The sequence below is a fragment of the Carettochelys insculpta genome, chromosome 7 (genome assembly GCF_033958435.1).
Source record: "Carettochelys insculpta isolate YL-2023 chromosome 7, ASM3395843v1, whole genome shotgun sequence".
Taxonomy (NCBI): Eukaryota; Metazoa; Chordata; order Testudines; family Carettochelyidae; genus Carettochelys; species Carettochelys insculpta.
The window spans coordinates 38,200,983-38,223,485 of NC_134143.1; the positions used below are offsets into that span (position 1 = coordinate 38,200,983).

General features: G+C 41.1%; 1 protein-coding gene across 2 annotated transcripts in view; it reads right to left on the reverse strand.

The window, feature by feature from the left end:
* PRKG1 (protein kinase cGMP-dependent 1) overlaps positions 1-22,503 on the reverse strand; it is an 880,390-nt gene that overhangs the window by 742,330 nt on the left and 115,557 nt on the right. For both annotated transcript variants that reach the window (XM_075000323.1, XM_075000322.1), the window contains exon 2: positions 6,201-6,367. In XM_075000323.1, coding sequence (XP_074856424.1) covers positions 6,201-6,367 — 167 coding nt within the window. The remainder of the gene's footprint in view (positions 1-6,200; positions 6,368-22,503) is intronic.

Here is a 22,503-nt window from a genome sequence, read left to right on the forward strand (position 1 = left end):
TATCCAGTTTAAAAAAAAAAGGTTTTATTTCCAAAAAGCTGGAGGCGTGTGCTTGTTGTGGGGGTGGCGTGCGGGTGTTGGGGGCGGTGTGCGGGCATTGCAGGCTGTGGGCGGGGGGTCTTCTGGGGAAGGCCAGGGAGGTGCTCAGGGGTCTCCCTGATCAAAGTGGGCCTGCAGGGCCTCACGGACCCGTACCCCCTCATGGCGGGCCTGGCGGCTGGGTGCGGCGGCCAGCTGGGGGAAGCCCATGCCGGCATCGACCGCCCACCCCTGGACAAAAGCCTCCCCCTTGTTCTTAACGATGTTGTGGAGTGTGCAGCATGCACCCACAACCTGGGGGATGTTTTGGAGGCTGACATCTAGTCAGGCAAGGAGGGACCTCCAGCAGCCCTTTAGACGGCCAAATGTTCTCTCCACCACTTGGCGGGCATGGTTCAGGTGGGCATTGAACCACTCCTGGCTGGCGTTGATGTGGCTGGTGTACGGGTGCATGAGCCAGGGCTGGAGGGGGTAGGCCGCATCCGCCACGAGGCAGAGGGGCACGGGGGTGTCCCCCAGAGGGACCTCCCTCTGGGGGATGTAGGTCCCCGCCTCCAGCCGGCAGCACAGGCCCGAGTTCCTAAAAACACGGGCATTGTGTGTGCAGCTGGGCCAGCCCACATACGCATCCTGGAAGCAGCCCCAACTGTCCACCATGGCCTGCAGGACCATGGAGTGGTAGCCCCTGCGGTTTATGTATCTTCCTCTGCTGTGGTCTGGGGCACGGATGGGGATGTGGGTCCCATCCAGGGCCCCAAAGCAGTTGGGGAACCCCACGGAGGCAAATCCGGCGACGGCTGCATCCAGGTCCCCGAGTCGGACAACCCTCTGGAGCAACATGGCGTTACGCACACGGACCACCTTTTGGGAGGGAACACAGGTGCCTGTGAGGCTGTGCAGGGTGCCCCGGGGCCCCTCCCAGACACCTCCCCGGGTACCCCACTTGCCCAGCCCGTCCCTCCCCGGTACCCGGCCCTTTCCAGCCCCACACCTGGCTCCTCCCTCCCTCCCTCCCCAAGCCCACACCCGGCCCCCCCGCCCCCCAATGGGTGCATGCCCGGGGCTCCTTACCTCCATTACGCCGATGCTGACCGTGGCCTTTCCCACTCCAAACTGGTGTCCCACGGAGCAATAGCTGTCTGGAGTGGCCAGCTGCCAGACGGCTACTGCGACCATCCTCTTGACGGGGAGGGCACGCTGCATCCAGGTGTTGTGGTGACTCAGTGCTGGCGTGAGCCACTGGCAGAGCTTGAGAAAGGTCTGCCGGCACATGCAGAAGTTCCAGAGCCACATATCACCGTCCCAGTCCCACATGACAAGCTGCTCCCACCACTTGGAGCTGGTGGGGTAGCTCCAGAGGTGGGGGAGCAGCCAGTGAGGGAAGAAGAGGGGAGCCTGGTGGTCAGGGGCATCCCCGTCTGCCTCCGGGGTGGGCTCCTCTGGCAGGAGCCACTGGACAGCCTCCCGTGCAGCACCTAATAGGGCGCTTGCCCCCTGGATGACTACCTGGAGGGCCTCTGCTTCCTGCTGCTACTGCTGGGCGTCCATATCTGCTGTGACTTGGTCTGCGACAGAGTGGCTACTGCTCTGCAGACCTCGTGCTGTGCAGGCTGGGTGTGTCTGGGAGGGGCCCTTTTAAGGAGTGGCTTGCAGCTGCCCTGGAAGGGCTAGTGTGCTCTGTGACCTGGTCCGCGGTCTGTCCTGGCCCCTTATTTCAAAACAGGGTGCTTGTGTGTGTGCACGCTCTGCATTTCCTTCCAGGGCGGCTCCTTTCGACGTTCCCTGTTGCTACTTCGACGTTGAACGTCGACGTTTCCAGCCCTGGAGGACGTGTAGATGATAATCATCAAAGTAGCCTATTTCGATGTTCTTACTTCGAAATAGGCTACTTTGATGTAATGTGCTAGTGTAGATGTAGCCACACAGAAGAAAGTAAGAACAAAATGAGATTTGTTTTCCACGACACACTTTTAGACTGCTAGAAAATTAAGATATCTCAGGAAACAGCACAGATGTCTAATTCACATGTATAAAAGTTTGCATCTGGGGCTACATCTACATGGCATGCTGCTGCCTGCAGGGTCATACAAATTAGGGCACTTTTGTCAGGGATAAGGGGCTCTTGACAAGGGGATTTTTGATCAACAGACTTCCAACTACATAGTTTGTTTTGTGGAGACTGAAGCCTCTGCCCGGACAGCAAGCACACATGAGTATGCAAATGAGGTGCACAATTTGTAAATGAGCATCTCATTTGCATTGTCGAGTGCCCTCATTTGCATGACACTGCCGGCAGCAGCATGCCATGTAGACATAGCCTCCATGTTGAACAAAGAGAGAGAAACAGACCTAGTTACCTAGCGGCTGTACATGAATAACTTCAGTTACAAACGCAAGAGAAAATGACTCCTGGGGGAATTCTGCTGCACTGTGTGCAGAAGTCATGTCCCCTGAAGATTTCTTTGCCTCCCTGCAGAAAATAATGGGTGAGCAATGGGAAAAAACGAAAGCACTCATGTGCTCCTCCCAGCAATGTGAGTACATCCTTTCCAGAACTGCAGCAGCTAGCAGAGAGACAAACCACGCCAGGTTTGGGGAGCCTAGGGATACAGCTGAGGAGGCCATTGCTTCCCACAAACACAGGTGAGGCACAGGGGATATGCAGAATCACATGCCACTCCTTCCCCTTCCCCCCATCCCTCAATTTCTCTGAGCACAGAGTTGCCTGGGGAAAGGGAAGAGCCATTCTGACTGGTTGACTACAGCTGGAAGCCACCTCCTTGGTCCTAGCGCCTGTCACCTCCCCTTGTACACAAAACCAGTGAGTTCAAGCAGTGGGGCAGAGGAAGGGGAAATGGAAAGTGGAATCAGACTCCTGGCAGGAGCCACCCTTTTTGAGTCAACTCCCTTTGCAATTGGACTTCCCTGATGCGCCCCCTGCACCCAAACCTCTGCCCCACCAAGGCCCCTTCCCCCAGCACCAACCACCCTTCCACTGAGTCCCCTACACACTGATCCCTCTGCTGAGCCCCATCCTCCCACAACCAGACTTCCCTAATGAGCTGCAACTATTTTCATCTGGATCCCATTGCCTCTGCCCCGGCACTCCCCCAACAAGCTCCAGCACATCCAAATCCCCACTGTACTGCCCACACCCAGTTACCCCTCCCACAACTCTCCCACCTCACATCTGGATCTCCCCATGTTAAGCTTCTCCATAATTGGATCCTTCTGAACTGAGCCTGCCTGCCCAGATCTGGTGTTTCCAGGGCAGGCCTGTCTTTGGCACTGTGTTAGTGCTGGGTGCAGACTCTGCTGAGTCCCTGTCATGGCTAGAAGTGGTGGGGAGCTCTGGCAGAGTGATCTTTCTTTTCTCTGCAACCTCTCTGCATTCCCTAAAATGTTTATATTTTGGTGCATTTTTTTTTAATTTTGTGGGGCATAATTCCCTCAGGAATACAAAACAGAATCCATGAAAAGAAAGTTTTCAACATAAATTGAGTGCTTATACACAAATGAAAGATTATGCCAGTGGAACTAACACATTAAAACTAAATGTTATAAACAAAACAAAAAGAACAAAAAGGATAACTATTAAGACACGTATATCTAGCCTAAGCAAGCAAATGATTTTGTGGTTGAAAACCCATGTTGACCCACTAGATAAAATCTTCTTCCACTATTTTTGTTGTCACTCACTGCTTTATGTCTAAGCACAAACTGTTAAGTATGTCATGAATGTATTTGTTTAAAACATGCTGTGGAGCTACATAAGTAACAGTTTACTATATTAGCTTGCAAGATCAGTCAAAAACAAAGGGAGACTTGTTGGGACTCAAGGCTTTATCTTCCTACACAAAAGCTGCAGCAGAGATAAAGTTGAGCTGAAAACCCCACACAATGGAGGCTGCAGTGTTCTTAGCGTTTCTGGAAATGTACTTAGAATGGGCAGCTCTAACTGGAGAAAATCTGTATCTCTAATGGAGTCATAGAGGCCCAGGTCTTCCAATGAAGAATCAAACTCTCTTTAGTACTCCCCAACCAGATTTTAATGGCAAAACGGCAGGCTGCATCCTCCTTTCTTTGCATTCCCGCCTTGGCCCCTAAATTCCCCTTGAAGGCACACAAATAGGAACCAATAGAGTCAATATGAGTTCTGTAGTTATTTCCCATGGCGTTTACTAAGGGTCAATGCTGCATGGACTGGCTTTCAGCAGTCAAGTCCCTTGCACACATTACCAGTGTTGTATTAGCTCAGGTTTGGATTTTCACCATTTTTGTGTAAAAATATGGCAAAAGCCTATACACCTTAATTTACTTCTCCCCTTAAAAATATAATTCCAAACACACGCATTCTGTTTCAAGCCAATATATTTTACTTTAAGTCAAATTACTTTCTGACATTTCATAAAATCAAATTATGATTTTTAAACTATTTTCTTTTTCATATAATATGGGGAAAACCCTGTTCAGTGAGCTGGCTTTTGACTCTCCCATTTACAGTGCAAAATACTATTCTAATGCATAAAACAAATATCAAAAGTTGAAGGACTCAAATCGTGCCTTGAGAAAGGAATTAGCCTTAAAAGGCTGGAAAAATGAAAGCTGTTTCAAGAAAACATCTGAAGAACTTTTCAACTACAGAGCATTATGAAGGGTGTGCCAAGAAATTATATTTAAAAGCACGTCTTACTGCCTTGAGCTGCCTTTTGTTTAAAAAGATAGATTAAGTATAGGCAGTGAACTATTCGATACAGGTATATGTTTTGCAACGCATGGTTCAGAAAAATGAATTGATATGGTACTCACAGTTAAGATTACTTTCTTCCTCATCCGTTACCTGATCAAAATGTGCATAAGAGATGTGTCTAGCAAAGAGTAGGAAAGTGACTGTATGTGTGTATATTTTGTTTGATGTACCAGATCAGACCCATAGTCCAGCTAGTCCAGGAGCTTCTTTCTGACAGTGGTCAGTGCCAGAGGCACTTCTCTGAAGCCTTTCATATTATGCACTCTTAGAACCACAATGCTCTTTTAGATAACCCACACGGTGCATATAAAATCTTAGACCAAGTCAGGAGCCCCAGAATATGCATCAAGAGCCTCTTTTTCAGGGGGCTGAGAACTGACAAACCAGGGAGCTCAGTGCATTCAGCACCTATAAAAATCAAACCACAAGATTCTCAGAAATACTGTGGCTACACACAAGAATAGATGAGCCTTCCCCTCACCATATTCCATGATGTTCCCAAGAGACAATAAAAGCTTTGTTGTTAGTTACTTTAGTTGTATTATCAAACTTTGTGAATCGTGATGAAGGTATAGTCGCTCTCCATTACAGCTAAATAATACTACTTCATACCCGCATGGTGATTTTCACATGCAGCGCATGGTGTGCATTACAAACACTACTTAAGTCAGCCTCACAGCATTCCAGGAGGTGGAAAAGCATTACTGACATTGTACAGTCAGCTGTTCTGATCCCCAGTCCACTGCCTCAACACAAGATCGCCTTTCTTTCATTATGCTCTGAGCTTACATCAGGATCCACTGTCATAAAGTTAAAGAGATTTCTGCAGGCTTAGGTTACAGCTAGTGGATCTCCCTGAAGGGTCAGGGCTTTAGTTGAATTTAGTTGAATATACTGAATTCTCATACAGTTTGCACCTCTCTAGTCCAGCACTCTTGGGATCTGACCAGTGCTGAAGGAGAGAATTTGCCAAACCATGGGAGGTCATGATTGTCTAGCAGCAATACCAATATTTCCACTGCTTACTGGGCTCTTAGAAGACAATTAGAGGTAAATGAGAGCTAAATAACAGCACAGAATTCTGACAGCCAGGACTGGTGGCTGTAAACTTTATGGGAAACTTATCCACTTACTATGGGTGTGAACATCAGGCTAAATAAAATCAAGCTGGACTACAGATGTTGCCAGATGAGAGTGTGTCGGATTAGAGAGGCTCAACATATACTAACATTCCAAAAATGAATAGCCCATGCAATCAGTCCATAATCATACCTAAATAGTATTTCACCTTTTTCAACCATTTTCTCTAAAAATGGATCTGTGCAATACACCCACTTTTAGTCTGGGTGCAAGCTGACAAAATGAAAGGTAAATATTTAAAAGGTCAAAGTGTCAGGGTTACAAACCATACCTTCCATGACATACACCAGTGACCCCACATCTCCTTCTTTGATGATGCAACTGTCTTTGCCATATTCCACTGGATACATACAATCCACAATCTCCTGGATCTGAGATAGTTCTAGATTCTTCATGAAGTCATTGTCAAGGATTGCCTCCTTTATTAGATCCTTGGACCTATGGCAAGAAAGGTAAGATTTATCCACTTGTCTGACAATTAAGTTCATTAACAGAATGTGAAGGTTAGCACATTCACACAGTGCCCAGGTGCGCTGATGGATGCATTTGCTTGTAAAGATTCCAATACTTTCCCAAAAAGTCTGAAAGCAAAGTCCATCTGTGAAGAAATGAAAAACACTGAGGGATATGTGCACATGTTTGTTAACTTGTGGATGCTTATCATAAACAGAACATTGGGTATGCCAAGTTTTGAACAGAAGGAGAGTTAAAAGCTGAGAATTGTCATCTGTTTAAGTTATTGGTTTCATGTTTACACTGATGTCATGAGAATAATGGAACTACTCTGGTATTTATTATGAATATACAAAACAGAAAAAAAAAGAAATTTAAGGCTTTGTGCTTTGTAGTTTATTATGTTTGTATAATACCAACAGAACAGCAAATACAAAGTTTCAATATTGTACATATTGGGTATTCCTTTTGCAGCATTTAGGCTGTTCCAAAAGTTCATTAAATTTAATATCGAAAACTTTACTATAAAAATAAGACTTAATTTCTTGGTTACAAATTAGTAGTATCTTGAAGAAACTTTTATTAGCATATACAGATATATACAGTTGTTAAAGATTTTGCACGCAATTGTGCAGAAGTCAAAGATTTTCAGCTTAAGTAGCAGCTTTTGATAAGGTTATCAGGAAAGCAGTTTATTGTCAACATAAATAATTATAAAAAGTATAAATTGTTAACCAGTTATTTTAACATTCTTATTATTTTAATATTCTGTAATGTCTAGCAAAATGTACTATTTAATCATTCATTTCAGAATCTTTTCAATATCTCTGCCACAGCAGAAGCTAGAAACTATTTAACTATCAGAATTTGTTTGTATACATTTTACTAAGATTTTACTGAGATTCACTTGAAGGCTCATTCCCGGCATTGAGTCACTGAGGTATAACTGTTAAACAGTACAACATTCTTCATGCTCAACATATTTCCCCTCAGATTGTCCATCTTAATCCACCTCCAAGTACGGAGAGTAATGCTAAGATTATTACATATTTTTAAAAGAAAGCGTTGTACAAATTAATAGTTGAGGATGGTGTATGTATACAAACTGGGGCTTTAAAAGGATAATTTAAATAAGGACCATGGGGAAATGATAGCTGTGTCATCAACCCATCTCTGAGATCTTTGTCTTCAGTATTTGTGCAATCACAGACACATTCACTTTCACTTCCTATGTTGACTTTACACAAACATTTGATTAGAGTACAAATGATTTTTTAGAGAGTAGACACTAACTACTCAAAACAAACACCATAGTTACAATAAGGTGGGATTTTAAAAGAGGGAGCGTTAATTTTCAGCAAGTTAATCACCATCTGGTGGCTGGAAGACATATTTTCCCCAATAACATCTCCTCATATTATATTGGAAAATATGGCAGGCCCATGGGGCGAGAAGTTTCCTTTCATGGATGCATAAGTGGCAGAATAGTGGACCAAATGGCGTATTGACCTGTTTCGGGAAGATAATGCCAGTAGAAATTTGAAAAGTAAAAATTCTTTTCAAAGCCCATATACAATAACGAAGATGTAAAAGGAATTTTATTGTGCTGAAGAACATTCATTAACTTCACTCCTTGAGTCTACTTCTCATTTCATTCTACCCCCAATTATTACTCAAACGAATCTCATGATTTTCCAGGTATCATTGACATCAAAACCAGTCCCCTCATATAAAAGGCTTTTATGCTCTGGGTACACTGTTTACTTACACAGTATGTCACCATATCACTTGGCACTGCCATACTCAGCATTCAGATAGAAAAGCATATTTTAATCACTCTCATCTCGGAGAGGAATCTCTGTCAGTGTAAATTGTCATCGCTGCACTGAAATCAATACATTTCAATGAAGAGATGACAATTGACACCAGCCAAATGATTTGCTCTTCTCAGTTAGATTCATCTAGTGTTGAGGCCCCTCACAAAACTGTACACTTCACTTAAGTTCCACGTAAAGTGAGTGAAAGATGTGGGGAGTATACAGGAATCACACATCCTTGGTATGATTCCAATCTTAGCTTCTCAGCAGCTGTTTGCAAACCAAAATGTTGGTGGTAGCTACAAAGGGATGATTCGCTACCTCCTTCCATCCTCTGTATTCATGAGGTGGATGCTGCCTCCTAAAGCCGCAGTGTTGCTTCCACCTTTTCCTCATGCACATCACGTCAGTGCCCAGTTGACCTCCTTAAGGAAGGTGTTGTGGGGATGATCTTGGGGAGATGTTCAAGTGCTAGGTAGGGCCATGCATAGAGCCTATGTACCAGGGTGAATTTTACTCTATGGCTATGTCTACACTAGAGAGTTTTGTTGACAAAAACCATGGAGCATTCACATTCCCAAAGCATTCTGTCAACAATAAACCAATAGAACATAGCACTTCTGTTAACAGTCTTAGCGCGCTCCCCTATGAGGCAGAACACCTCTACCAACAGAGATCTGTCAACAGAAAGCCAGTCTGGACATTCTGGGGGGGGGGGCCTACTGTCAAGAAAGAGGGCTTCTGAGACACAAAACAGTCCTGTCTTACATGCTTCTGAGTGGACATTTTGCAGGCAGAGCAGCCAGACAGTCCAGCGCCCTCTCTTGACAGAGCAGTTCACTCTTTCAATTTGCTTTTCAGTCTGCCCCCATCTATACACAGATGTTTTGTCGGAATGTATCTTCCAACCGTAACTTTTGTTGACAGATCACTCTAGTGTAGATATAGCCTATGAGAATATAAATCTGGAAGTATAAAAACAATTTCTTTCAAGACAATCACGTTTTCTTGAACGGGAGCCAAGTTGTGGCTCTAGAAGCTTAAAACAAAAAAGAATTTAGAAAATATGTAGTCAGAAATACATTTTTGCTTGCATTAGAGAAGTTGTCTTTCAAAGTAAGTTTTGCAGATTTTATTCCATGCAGCCTGTATGTTTCAATTGTATTGGAAAAAACACAGTTCAACATTATTGTAGGTATAAATTTTATTCTTGAAGTGGCTTTCGCTCTTCTATTTCATTGACGTATTCTAATCAAAACACTTTAAAAACGCAAACAGCACTAACCTAATTGATGAACACTATGTAGAAAACGCTAGCCTTTCCAGTGTGATGTAGAAAACATCTAGTCTAACTTTATTACTTTCATGAAATCTAACTGAAGTTAAAATTTTATCATTATAATTACTAGGGCAAGCAAATAAAAACAAATTCTTGTATTGCTCTTGTTCATGGTAATAAAATACTATGGAAATTTATAGGGATGAAAAAATGATCCACATTCAGCTTCCTTCCTCATAGATTCCTCTATGCTGCAGCAAGGCTGAGCCTTAGTCATGGCTCAGAAGTGGAGTTATAGTACTATGATTTGTCTAAGTAGTGCTCTCTTGGTATTTCCTACCCCTACACCTGAAGAGAGATGATAACAACAAAGAGCATTTATTATTAACCTTCACAAAGAATGCTAACAAGTAAAACAGTAGCTCCCACATTAATCACATCAACTAACATTGTATTTACAGACATTTCAGTTTCAATTGTCAAAACAACACTCTCGTTGATGACAAAATAAGGTCCAATTCTTTCAACTAGAGTGTTCATAATAACTAAGAATAAAAATATCCGTCATGTGACTGTAGGAAATTCACATACAGAGTGGGAAGCAAATCTGATCTATCCATTAGGCAGGCAACAGAAAAGCTATATAAGTTATTGCACAGACTATAAAAAGTAGGAAAATCTCTTCTGGGTTCCAGCAGGTGCCTCAGAAAGTCTGAATGATAAATCAGGAATGGCAGAAGAAGGAGCAAGAAAACCTTTTATTCAGGGGACCAGAAGCCACAGAGCAAGTATGACAGTGGCACACTATTGAAACTGGGAATATTTTCACACAGAATTCCTATCACCATGTAAGAAAACCTCAGATGCAGGATATCACATGAATGCTCCACTAAGGCTACGTCTACACGTGAAGCCAACATTAAAATAGCTTATTTCGATGTAGCAACATCGAAATAGGCTATTTCGATGAATAACGTCTACACGTCCTCCAGGGCTGGCAACGTCGATGTTCAACTTCGACGTTGCACGGCACCACATCGAAATAGGTGCTGCGAGGTTATGTCTACATGCCAAAGTAGCACACATCGAAATAAGGGTGCCAGGCACAGCTGCAGACAGGGTCACAGGGCGGACTCAACAGCAAGCCGCTCCCTTAAAGGGCCCCTCCCAGACACAGTTGCACTAAACAACACAAGATACACAGAGCCGACAACTGGTTGCAGACCCTGTGCCTGCAGCATGGATCCCCAGCTGCCGCAGAAGCAGCCAGAAGCCCTGGGTTAAGGGCTGCTGCCCACGGTGACCATAGAGCCCCGCAGGGGCTGGAGAGAGAGCATCTCTCAACCCCTCAGCTGATGGCCACCATGGAGGACCCGGCAATTTCGACGTTGCAGGACGCGGATCGTCTACACGGTCCCTACTTCGACGTTGAACGTCGAAGTAGGGCGCTATTCCGATCCCCTCATGAGGTTAGCGACTTCGACGTCTCGCCGCCTAACGTCGAAGTTAACTTCGAAATAGCGCCCAACGCGTGTAGCCGTGACGGGCGCTATTTCGAAGTTAGTGCCGCTACTTCAAAGTAGCATGCACGTGTAGACACAGCTTAAGACAGCAGCACATGAAGGATTGCAGGAATTATGGATGAAGAAAAATTACTAAATCATTGAGACCATTTCTCTCCCCAGTACAAGACACTCTCACGTGACAAAAGATACACCAACTAATACACTTTATCTTAGCCAAAAAATGAAAAACATTCATAAAAATAAATGGCTCCACAGAATATTGTGGTTAATGTTGATCTCAATCTCATTTACCAATGAACAGACTTAAAAAAGTCACTTTTAGAACTAATTATTCTTGGACAGATACTTTCAGGAGAAGCCAGCAATCACAAGGATGATCACCATTTAAATGTCTGGAAACATCTTCCTCTTTGTACAGGTAAGCAACATACAAACGAAACCCCCAGTGCTTGTATTGGTAAGCTTATAACGGTGTTTGCATACTATCATCTATCAAATAACTTGAGTAATGTCAATTCCTTTAACCAATTTTTTGTACTACTGTACAAAAGAACACTCATCTTCAACTAATCCAAAATTCAATGCAAATATATGGTCATGATTATCGTAAGATTTATTCTGTTGTTCCAAGGAGTGGATATTTGTCAGCTTGGCAATATAAAAAATTACTGAAGCAAGTCCAGACTATTAACTCTCTCTAGATTATCTAATAAATGAAGTTTTTATACAATAAAATTCATTTTATCTGAAGTATTTCTGATAAAAACATATTTTATATAGAATGACATGCACCCAAGCACATGAAACTAATTTATACACAGAATAAACTACATATTTCCATCACTCATTATTCCTTCACTTTCACTTTTATAAAATTGCACCAGTCCCTGAACTGAAAAAAATTATGACTCTACACTTTTTGATAGAAAAAGATATGCAGCCCAATATTATGTTACCTTCCATTAAGATTAAGTGGTTTAATAACAGAGAGTTATTGCATTATCTTGTTATGTTTGAAAGAGACTCATTACTGCATTGGGATTTTTTGATTTGCTATCCCAAGGGAAGCTGTCTGTAAGTAAGATAAACCCACAATATTTTTTAATGGAGCAGGCCATCTCCAGATAACCCTATCTGAAGAATAGTGACCTCTCAAGAATATTTATTTAGTACCCAGTTTAATAGTTCCTAATACTGAGGAACACTGAGTAGAAAGTAGCACATTCATTTTCCTACTCTCTAAAGACACAGGAATAGATAGGAACCTTGGCAACAAGCAGTTATTGTGCTCTGAGGAAGTTAATGATGAATTATAATGGAGGAACTATCAGGAATAAAGAATTTAACACTGCTATGGACTACACCTTTTCCAAGTCAATTTTAATACCATCAAGATAATCAACAGGCAGTAGAACAGCCACTAAAATAATTATATTGGACTCAGAAGATTTGAGAAAGACTCTCTTAAAAAAGGTAAATATTTTTTGCCATGAGAAGGCCCAGATCTTCAGCTCTTGGTTCTGTTCTAGAGAAGGCTCAACAGTGACTTTAAATCACTGTGGATTTACCAGTCCTGAACTGGCTGTGTGACAGTCCTATAATCCAATGTATGTTAGAGGATCTGTAACTGGAGTTGCTGCAAACTCCAACTAGCCAAGACGGCAGTTGAAGATTGCCAGAACACACAGGAGATGCACCTACATTCCCTACAGGCAAGTGGGAAACTTGACTCGGAAGCCACTGAAGTAGCTATCAGCCAAGAGAGGCTCTCTTTCTAGTGGGGTGATCCACCTATGCCAGGTGTAGAGATGTTTTTCAGTAGTTGCCACACTGCAGTGCAGAATCTGATCCAGTGAACTAAGTAGATGTTGATAACATCCACATAAATGTTAGATGTTTCACTAAAATAGATAGATTTACTAGAGTGTGCAATTCAAAATAGCACTATACAATCTTACATTACTAACTATAATAGAAAAGAAAATGCTTTTTCAGATGGTGATATAAAAGTGTTACTTTAAAATGTACCTCTGTATACTTAATAAATCTTATTTTTAATTAACTATTTCACTCCTCAGTTTGGGAATTTCATGCAGATTGTCACAGGCAGCAAAAACTAAACTTGTCCCATTCAAAATTCTCAATTAGAGGTGCACAGATTAAGTATCACATATAATGGGGAAGGGCTGGCAGGGCTTTGATTTCCAGATGCACAATGAATGCTTACTGGTGAGAATGGTGTTCAAGAGGGAAAAAGAGAAAGGCTGATTACATCTGTCTTTTGTAGACTCACCCTTAAGAGCCATCAATAGCATCTACCTTTTGGCTGTGTCTACACTTGCATTCCTCTTTTGAAAGAGGCATGCAAATGAGGCAAATTGAAAATGCAAATAAAGTATAAATTTGAATACCTGACACCTCATTCTTATTTCAAAATAGCTTTATTTAATGGGGAGAAGGATTCTTTCAAAGATGGGGTTTATTTTTGAAAGAGCAGCGTCTACACTTGCATTCCTCTTTTGAAAGAGGTATGCAAATGAGGTGCCAAATAAGCAAATTTGAACCTCATTTGAATTTTTGATTTCCCTCATTTACATACCTCTTTCGAAAGAGGAATGCAAGTGTAGATGCACCCTTCTTGTGCTATTACATCACTATCATGGAGATGGGAGAAATCAAAAACAAAAACAAAAACAGAACAAAAGCTTGTGTGATCCAACCCCAAACAACATTTCATTACATACAAATAAATCTAGTAAGTTTGTTTAAATGTATGGTCAATTTCTGCCCTTTTTGGAATTCTTTACAAATACCAGCAGAGTTGGAGCTAGGGGTGAAGTCCTTCTTCACTCCAACAAACTTCAGTAAAAAAGACACTTGTAGGATCTACCCTTTTGGAATGTAAGCACCTCTGATATCCAGCCTGCCATACCACAGCATTCTCCTATTTGCCATCAGGAGCAAGTGCCACATAATCACACTTGTAAAGTTTATACTTTCTGTCCTGAAGCCAAGTCTGCCTACAATTAAGGACGGTTAGTGGTGGTGATTGGCCAAACAGTAACAAATTATGGATTTCCTTCTCCCCTTCAAAGATATACAAAAAGAACCTAAGAAAATCAATTGTGTTAAGAGAACGCAAAGTTAGTTTAACAGAAGAAAAAAAAATATCAGAAAACATTAAGGTTTCACATGTACAGTATAAAAAGAATGAAAGATGTTTAAGAAGTTCTGGATACAGAAGTATATTTGAGGCATACAAGAGACTTACTCATTCAACAGAAAAGTACATAAAAATCAGATTATTAAACTGATATTTAATCCAGAGGGGGCTGTTGTACACCAAATTGGCTCATGCATATTGATTCACACATGGTATCTTCTTTTTTGGATTGTAATTTATATTTGCTTATGCAGCTAAGTGCTGATAACTGTAACCTGCTACTCACCCTGACTGATCAAAGATGCGGAAGCTATAGAGGGCTTTAGGGTGATTTAATTTGGTAACCATATCAAAATTATCACAACCAAAACAGCACAAATTTGTTCCCTCCCCCCAGGCACACACTCATTCTTCTAGTGGTTGCATCTAGATATCCCATTAGACTCCATATGCTTGAAAAGATTGAGCTCTGGTTTTACACCTAACTATCTCTTTTTCAGATGTAGTTTTGTAACTGCAGCAACTTTGCTACAGAAAATATTGTTTATGGGAGGTTAATTAGAAATGTTTTTACTACGGAAATTTAGCATGAAGGAATGGTGTCTGTAGTGGATTAAGGTACGTTTGCAGCATGCAAATATAAAATTTTTTTTCTTTGTAGGGGAGCAATGTAGTTAAAGATTTTAACTCTTTTGGACAGAAAATTTGAGGAAATGTATATAAGAAGTCTGATCTGAATAATCAGCATACCTCTCTTTTAGATATTAGAAACTCCTAGAGGTAACATGGAAGCAGGCACAAGTCTAGGCCTACCAATAAGCTCTCAGTTTTATTTTTGCTGTAATCCCTTACACTAGGTAGTTGTATTTTACTTGTGTATTTTGGCAATTTTTCTCATTTTGTTTTTAAGAGAATTTTAAATATAATCATTCATAGGTTTCTAACAGAGATATTCTAACCTCATGAATTGGAAACCAAATAAAAGTCAAGCTTAGGATAAAGGAAAATTTTTCCTACAGTATACAAGCATAACACCTGCGAATACTAATTTTCCATCAAGTGCAGCACAAAACCACTTTTTTGTTCTCATCAGAATCTCAGCTAGAAAAAGAAAATAGAAGCATTGCCCAACAGTACAATTGGTAAGCCTGATAATCATATGGACGGACTGAATATTTAAAAGTGCTCATTTATGCAAAATACAACAGTTCACTAGCACGAACGCTATCAGACAACTGAATGGGACCACCACTTTTTTAAATAAATACATAGCTTTTTATATTGAATGTTTGGAACTGAATAAACTTAAACCCTAGGGAAATTAAATGTATCTTTGATTTTTATTTTTTTAAATAAAAAACCCATAAGTTTTAACTAAACAAAGACAATAAAGAATAGTTTCACACTTCTCTAAAGTTTTATTATTTACTTTTTATGGGAAAGAGTTTCCATATTAGAAGCTGTGTTAGCTGTGTGACCTCAGTGTGAAAATCTAATTATGCTACTAATATTTTTTACTGCTGTTGCCTGAAATTATGCTCTTAATTCATTTTTGTAAATCTGCAATTGCCCTGCAGTTTTGCTCACTATATCAAGTTTTAGCTTTCCTTATTAAAGTGCAAACAAAAATTACAAGGAAGAATGTTAATATAATGCCCCAGTCACCCAAGCTAAAGTATATCTTTAGCCAAAAGTTAGTAATGTTTCCACAGCCTGTTTGGCTAAGCAATGGAAAAGCATAGTCTTTGTAATTATTTCATTAACTACAGGGATATCCTTTAAATTTCAAAAATTTGAAGATTAGAATTATACTGATCTAAATCCTGGACAACTTTGTTAACCAGAGTTACAGCTGGAGTAATGAGAACAGAATTTGACTTAAGGAACCTCAGTGATTCATTTGTCTGTCACAGGATAAGCTAGAACATAACTGGCACTCAAAGATTTGGGGATCCCCGAGGCACTGGGCTTCATTTTGAGGAGCAATTCCCAGTGCCTCTGTAACCCCATGAATGTGGCATTCCAGCTCCTTATTTTTCTAGTGCAAAGAGCTCCTGAAAGTAATAGATGCCCAAAGAGAATTTATCACAGGGCAGGACTATAAAAAAATCAGTTATGAAAAAGACATGCTTCAAATGGCTAAGCAGGAATCATGTAAAGTGATTCTGACAGAGCAATAGGTAGCTATCTGTAGCTTATAGTTCTTATAGAGGACAACAATTGCTAATAGAGACACAAACATCCCCTTGTCTCTTTAAGAAACAATAGGGAAGTTTACAAGGGTAACACCTGTGTTTGGACACAGTTAAATATTTGAAAAATTAACTAACCTCTCTAAAGATCTTCCTCCCTCAATGGACAGAAATTTGAAGCAAAATATATTGTTAAAGACACATTGTCTGTGTACACATCCATCTTCAAAAGGGCTATTTCAGAATAAAATAGAACAGGCAATCCAGTAATGAATATAATCCTGGATGAATTTGGGAAGCACCATTTGGCGAGGCTGTTGCATAAGTGACATAACAGACCAGCTGAGTAAATCCCTTTTGTGAAAGATGCCAAATTCTGTAAAGAACTTAAATATCAGCTTGCATGACACCACAAGGTTTACCCAGGGGAAGGAGAACAAGTCCAATGAGATTTCTGGGCCACAGTAATGAAGGCGTTCTTGAAACAAGATCAGTGATTCTGGGGATCATAAAAAGAAGAGAAATTGCTGATGGCCTCTCTATGACCAAATCAGGGCCAAGAAAAGGATGCTAATTTACAGACATATATTTTCCTTTACATTTACTGGAATTGTGTTTAGTGTACTTACCTCGCTGAGCTTTACACATTATCCAGATAAGGTATGCATAACTTCTCTTCTGTTTGGATTTGATGTTCTTCCTGTTCTAAAAGAGACAGGCTGTATCCATAATAGCAAAAACAGTTCTCAGGACAGCAGGGGTCTGAAGCCTCACTCCGCTGGGAGGACTCAGTCAAAAAGTAGTCTGCTCATCCTTAATAAGGCACATTGTATATGGAGTTATTGTGTCTGACAGTGGGAAGTGAATGAAGACATTAGGGTATGAAGTAAAAATTGATATATTGAGAGAAATGAAATTATTGATGAGTAATTATCCCATCCCTAAAGATAACATACAATATCCCTTCCTGACAATACAATCAGGAGCCACTACAAGATACTATCTAAATTTGACGCAGTCAGTAAATAAACACAAATAGAAACGCAAGGACACTATACAAGGTTAGGAGATTAAAAAGGGAAAATACTGAACAGTTTGTGGCAGACGGAAGATGAGAGCAAATCTTGTGCCTTCCTATCCTGGGAAAAGGGCTGGCATTAAGCAAGAGGTCCTCAGAAGACCACTGTCTGATGGCCACTCCCTGAAGGAAAGGTGGGCCAGTACCAACTTATCTTTGATAGAGCTATTTGTTCATGTGAGCCTGTGAGCCATGCTGGGGCCACAGCTGAGCAGATGTTTCTCTGTTTCTGTGTTTGTTAACAACTGTTCAAGGGATTGCCTGTGTGGGGATGAGCCTTTTATGATTAGACTGGTATAGTGGAATACCCAGACATTGCATCCCATGTGAGCAGCCCAGAATTACCATAAAAACTAAAGCTCGACCTAGTGTCAGAGGCTAAAACTGGCTTAAGAGAATGAAACCATAATGTGAGGAAAATTCTTTAGCTGACTATGGTCAAGTTAAACATTTAATAATTGAAGCTGTAAAGCAGGTGGGCACAGAATGAGATTCTCCTGATAGTGCTTCAAAAGGCCTAAGGAATATTGTTTGTCTTATGCTAGGGACTCGGGTTCAAACTGGAATGCAGTCTGTACAGTTCAGAGCCTGGCCTAGTCTCCTTTCAAGAGGTACGTGTCTTTTACAATGTCAACAGTAGCTATACACACATAGCAAGAGGTGACCACATCAGAGCCACCTGAACTCCATTCTGAGATATTAATATTGAATCCATCTTTTCAGTATCTGTGGCTAGTTTCTGGCTTTGGATCTTAGACTTTGGCTTTTACATAATCTCTCAGGCATGCCTTTAAGTCCTCAGAACTGTCAGTGGTGACCCTGTCGTATTACAACAGGTGTCAGCCAGGCCTGTAATTACCTCAACCATGAAAATGAGATCCAATGTAAGAGAATGAATAGAGAGGAAAGGCAAAGCAAGGCAATCTAGAGTCCCACTCCAGATGCTTTCGGGTCACAGATTCGCCTAAATTTGGAGAACATTATCCTCCTTAGTTTGTTGACGCTTCTTTTTAAATTTTCCAGACAGCAGTACAGAAGAATTTGGGGAAGCTAAGCAATTAGCCAAGAGAACAATTTTCAGGGTGTCCAATTTACCTCCTCAGTTAAATATGCCCAGAATGACTAAAAAAAGGCAAAAAAATCCCCTCTCCCACCTCTGTATTTACAAATAATGAACATTAAATGTTATTTTATGCTATTTCTCTTATGTGCATATATTTGTATATTTTTGTAATGTATTTACACACATAGCCACAGATACCCAGGGCTCACTTTTGCAGATATATATGCAGATGCAGATACAAATTTTATATCCATGCAGGGCTTTCTCTGCTAAGACAAGGCAGAAATTGGAGGTGATCAACTTCCAGTTGATTCCAGTTCTAGCCCTCATAGTGTGTTTTCTGAGAACTGTATCTGATATGGAGCTAGGAAATAAAAATGTTTCCAGATTCAGCTCTGACCAAAACTCAGAGGTGGGCATGAACAGATTCACCACCAATAGCCTTAATATCCTCTTTCACCAAAACCAGAAGATATTACGGACAAGGGGGTTCTGGGCTTTTCCTAATGTGATCTCACTATTGGGAGTTTCTGTTATATAAATTACATTGCAGTTCCTGCAGCTTCATTTAGTGACAGAAACCACTCTCACTAAACAGGAATTTAAGTTTGTTACGTTGGCTGAAGACTTTGTAATATAATCAATGCTCATTAGCTCAGAACTTGATGGATAAATCAGTAATGAATTTCTAACTGCTCTCTGTGTGTGTTTGGGTTTTTAAAGATTCACCCTTGCAGTCTGCTATTTAATAAGCTACAAAATCTAACTTCTAATCAGTAAGTTCTCAACTGCAATTAGTAAGTATAAGAGTTTCAATGATAAAAAGCATTTCAAAAAACTATTAATTAGCACTGAAAACCAGATGTGTAAAATGAAGGTCTGTACTGTAAGTGTATATTGAACCAAATGTTGGCCAGTATCCTCTTAATTTCAGTGCTTTGGATGCTCCACGCTTACCGTCTTTTTTCTGGTATGACAAATTAGAAGTTAACATGTACGAGCATTAGCTTGTCGTAGGAAAGGAATAATGAGGCAGATAGAATAATTTAATACTGAACTTTGGTCATCTGTAAATTGTAAGAAATAATTTATTCAGTCATTATAGAACACTATTCTTCCATTGTGCAGATTAAAATAAAATCTTTTTTTTAAATATGCCCCCCCTACTCTTGCACCTATTTTGGCAGAAGTTTAAACATATTTTTCTTCACTTTTCCTATAAGAAGAAGGACGGAACAGCATTTTGCACTTTGCTATTGGAAGGAGCTAAAACAGGTAACATCTAGGCTACGTCTACACTAGCCCCAAACTTCGAAATGGCCATGCAAATGGCCATTTCGAAGTTTACTAATGAAGCGCTGAAATGCATTAAGCAAATTCCCCCCCACGGCAACTCTGAAGTTTTAAACTTCGAAGTACCAGCATGCATCTATACTCCTTGAGGTGTAAGGGGACTTCGAAGTTGCCCCGGCACTTCGAAGTACCGGCGGGTGTGCTGCCGCGTGCCAGTACTTCGAAGTTTAAAACTTCGGAGTTGCCGCGGGGGAGAATTTGGTTAATGATGTGCTGCCCATACACAGCAGCACTTCATTAGTAAACTCCCAACACCCTAATTACCATCCTTCCTTCCAAGGAAGGTGGTAGTGTAGACAAGCCCGTTGTGTTTTCCTCTCTAGGACGTCTCCAGAGCCTTTATATAACTTAATTAGGATTTTGCTCAGAATGGAAATAGGTATACGTTGTGAAGTTTTGAGGACTAAGGGGACTTGGAAGTTGCCCCAGCAGTTCGAAGTACCGGCAGGTGCGCCACCACTAGACACGTGCTGGTACTTTGAAGTTTAAAACTTCAGAGTTGCCGTGGGGGAGAATTTGCCTAATGATGTGCTGCCTATGCATGGCAGCACTTCATTAGTAAACTCCCAACACCCTAATTACCATCCTTTCTTTGAAGGAAGGTGGTAGTGTAGACACAGCCAAGCAGGAACAGTTATCCTGCTTGCAAGTAAAAGCAATGGATTTGTGGACTGTTCCCACAGAGAAACAAGATAGATGAGGATCAAAACTTCCCTTAGTGAAAAGTACTAGCTTTCAACAGTGGTCTCCTTCCTGTCCAGAGAAAGAAGCAGAGACAGAGCTAAAGGAAAGCTCCGTGTGGCTTGAGAGCTTATACCCTTCATCAACAGAATCTGGGTCAATAAAAGACATTACCTCACTTACTTTCTCCCATTTGTGTCCTGGGACCAAACAGATACGACAACACTGTACATAACTGCAGGGACATCCTTCCACTGAGTAAGAAAGATGACTGCAAGTTTGTCTCATGAATGGAAGATCACAGCCAAGCCTAAGTGCAATATGGTGGAAGGATTTTGGATCAGGTTTTGCTCTCATGATGTTAGTTTAGTTAGTTAAGTTTAGACTCTAGTATGTAGTGTAGGCAGCAGAGCTGTATCGCACTATGTCTGGTAAGCTGAGGTATACTGTTCCTGTGACAACAAAGGATCTAGAAATTCTGTATGTGTCTCATGGACTAGGGCCTGGGCACTCCAAAGAGAGACAGAGGACTTGTGGTTTGGAGGCTGCCTTTCATTAGTACATAAAGAGATAGAAGAGCCTGCAGAGGCCTAGAAGGCAGAGCTTGTATTTCTAGAGATTGGCCGTGTGGGAAACTGACTCGCGACAGGCACAGATAAGGATTCCTCATCCAAGCAATAGTTGTGAAGCACCTCATGACCCTAAGCCCCTCGAGCAGCATCCTAAGGAGGGACCCTATTCCACTCCCCCATATGCATCCCTGTTTTGTCCATCCAGAAATATTTCTAATATTTTTACATGAGAAAGGGAATGTTATACATATATCTTGGTGAATGGAAACAATGAATATCATGCTTTTTTTCCCTTGATAATCACCTAAATTAAAAATTAAACCTCCATCTGAAGAAGTTTCACAATCCATGTGTGGCACTTCATCACCACCTTCAGGTTGTGTTTTATGTTTTGAGACAAGCGCAGGAAGTAGCTAGGCAGTCAGACAAGTGATTTAACCTCCAGGAACTGCTTTTGGAATTTCTTTGCTGAGGATTTGTTTCTTCAATAAGACCTACTAACAAAACACAAAGCCTCCCTTTTAGGATTTTGAAATTTTATCAAGCCTAGAAGATGAGAGACAAGATATTTATAGTACAGTAGACAGTTATGTAAAAAATAAAATAAAATAAAAGGGACACAGAAACAAAACCTGACTTTCTGCTAATTACCCCACCCCTTTAAAAATCTGAAATTGTGCCAGTATTTTACATTGATTTGCTGAGGTATTTATACTGGCACTTCTTCAAAGCGCTGTTGATTCTAGGAAGTGATCCTCAAAAAAATAAAAAGTATGAAGGAGTCCAATTTTATGGTGTCTCAGTGACATCTCTATTACCTTTACTAGAAAAGAGGTACAAGGGCATATTCTCTGGTTTCCTAAAGCCTCAAGCATTGCAAAGTGGCCTTAAAACACCCAGAGATTCCCAGAAGATAATTCTATCCATGTGAAGGAAACCTCCAAAGGCACAGAGCAGGTGGAAGCAATGGAGATGACATCCCAACCTCTGTTATAAGCAGAGATTTAGCAAAACTGACCTGTGCTACCTCAGATCCTCATGAGACATTACATCAGCTTTTTCAGAGTTCCCCTTCTCGAAAAACTTGTCCCTGAATTAGCACATTCAGATACCCATGGTAAGCACTAATTATGTCTGACTGGGGAAACAGGACAACACATTTCTAACTACTAGCACAATGAACAACCTAGGATCTTGAAATAAAGTTAGTTCTGGCTTGCATATGTAACCCACACACATAGGTATGGTTCACACTCCCAGATAGTGGCATATAGGCCACTTACAAATACAGACTGCGTCTCCTCTACAGCATTAGCTGAAAGCGATCTGCCTTTTAGCTCAAACTGCAGAGACTCCTGCACTAAGCTCCAGAGATCCAAGGTTTGAGTTCGCATGAT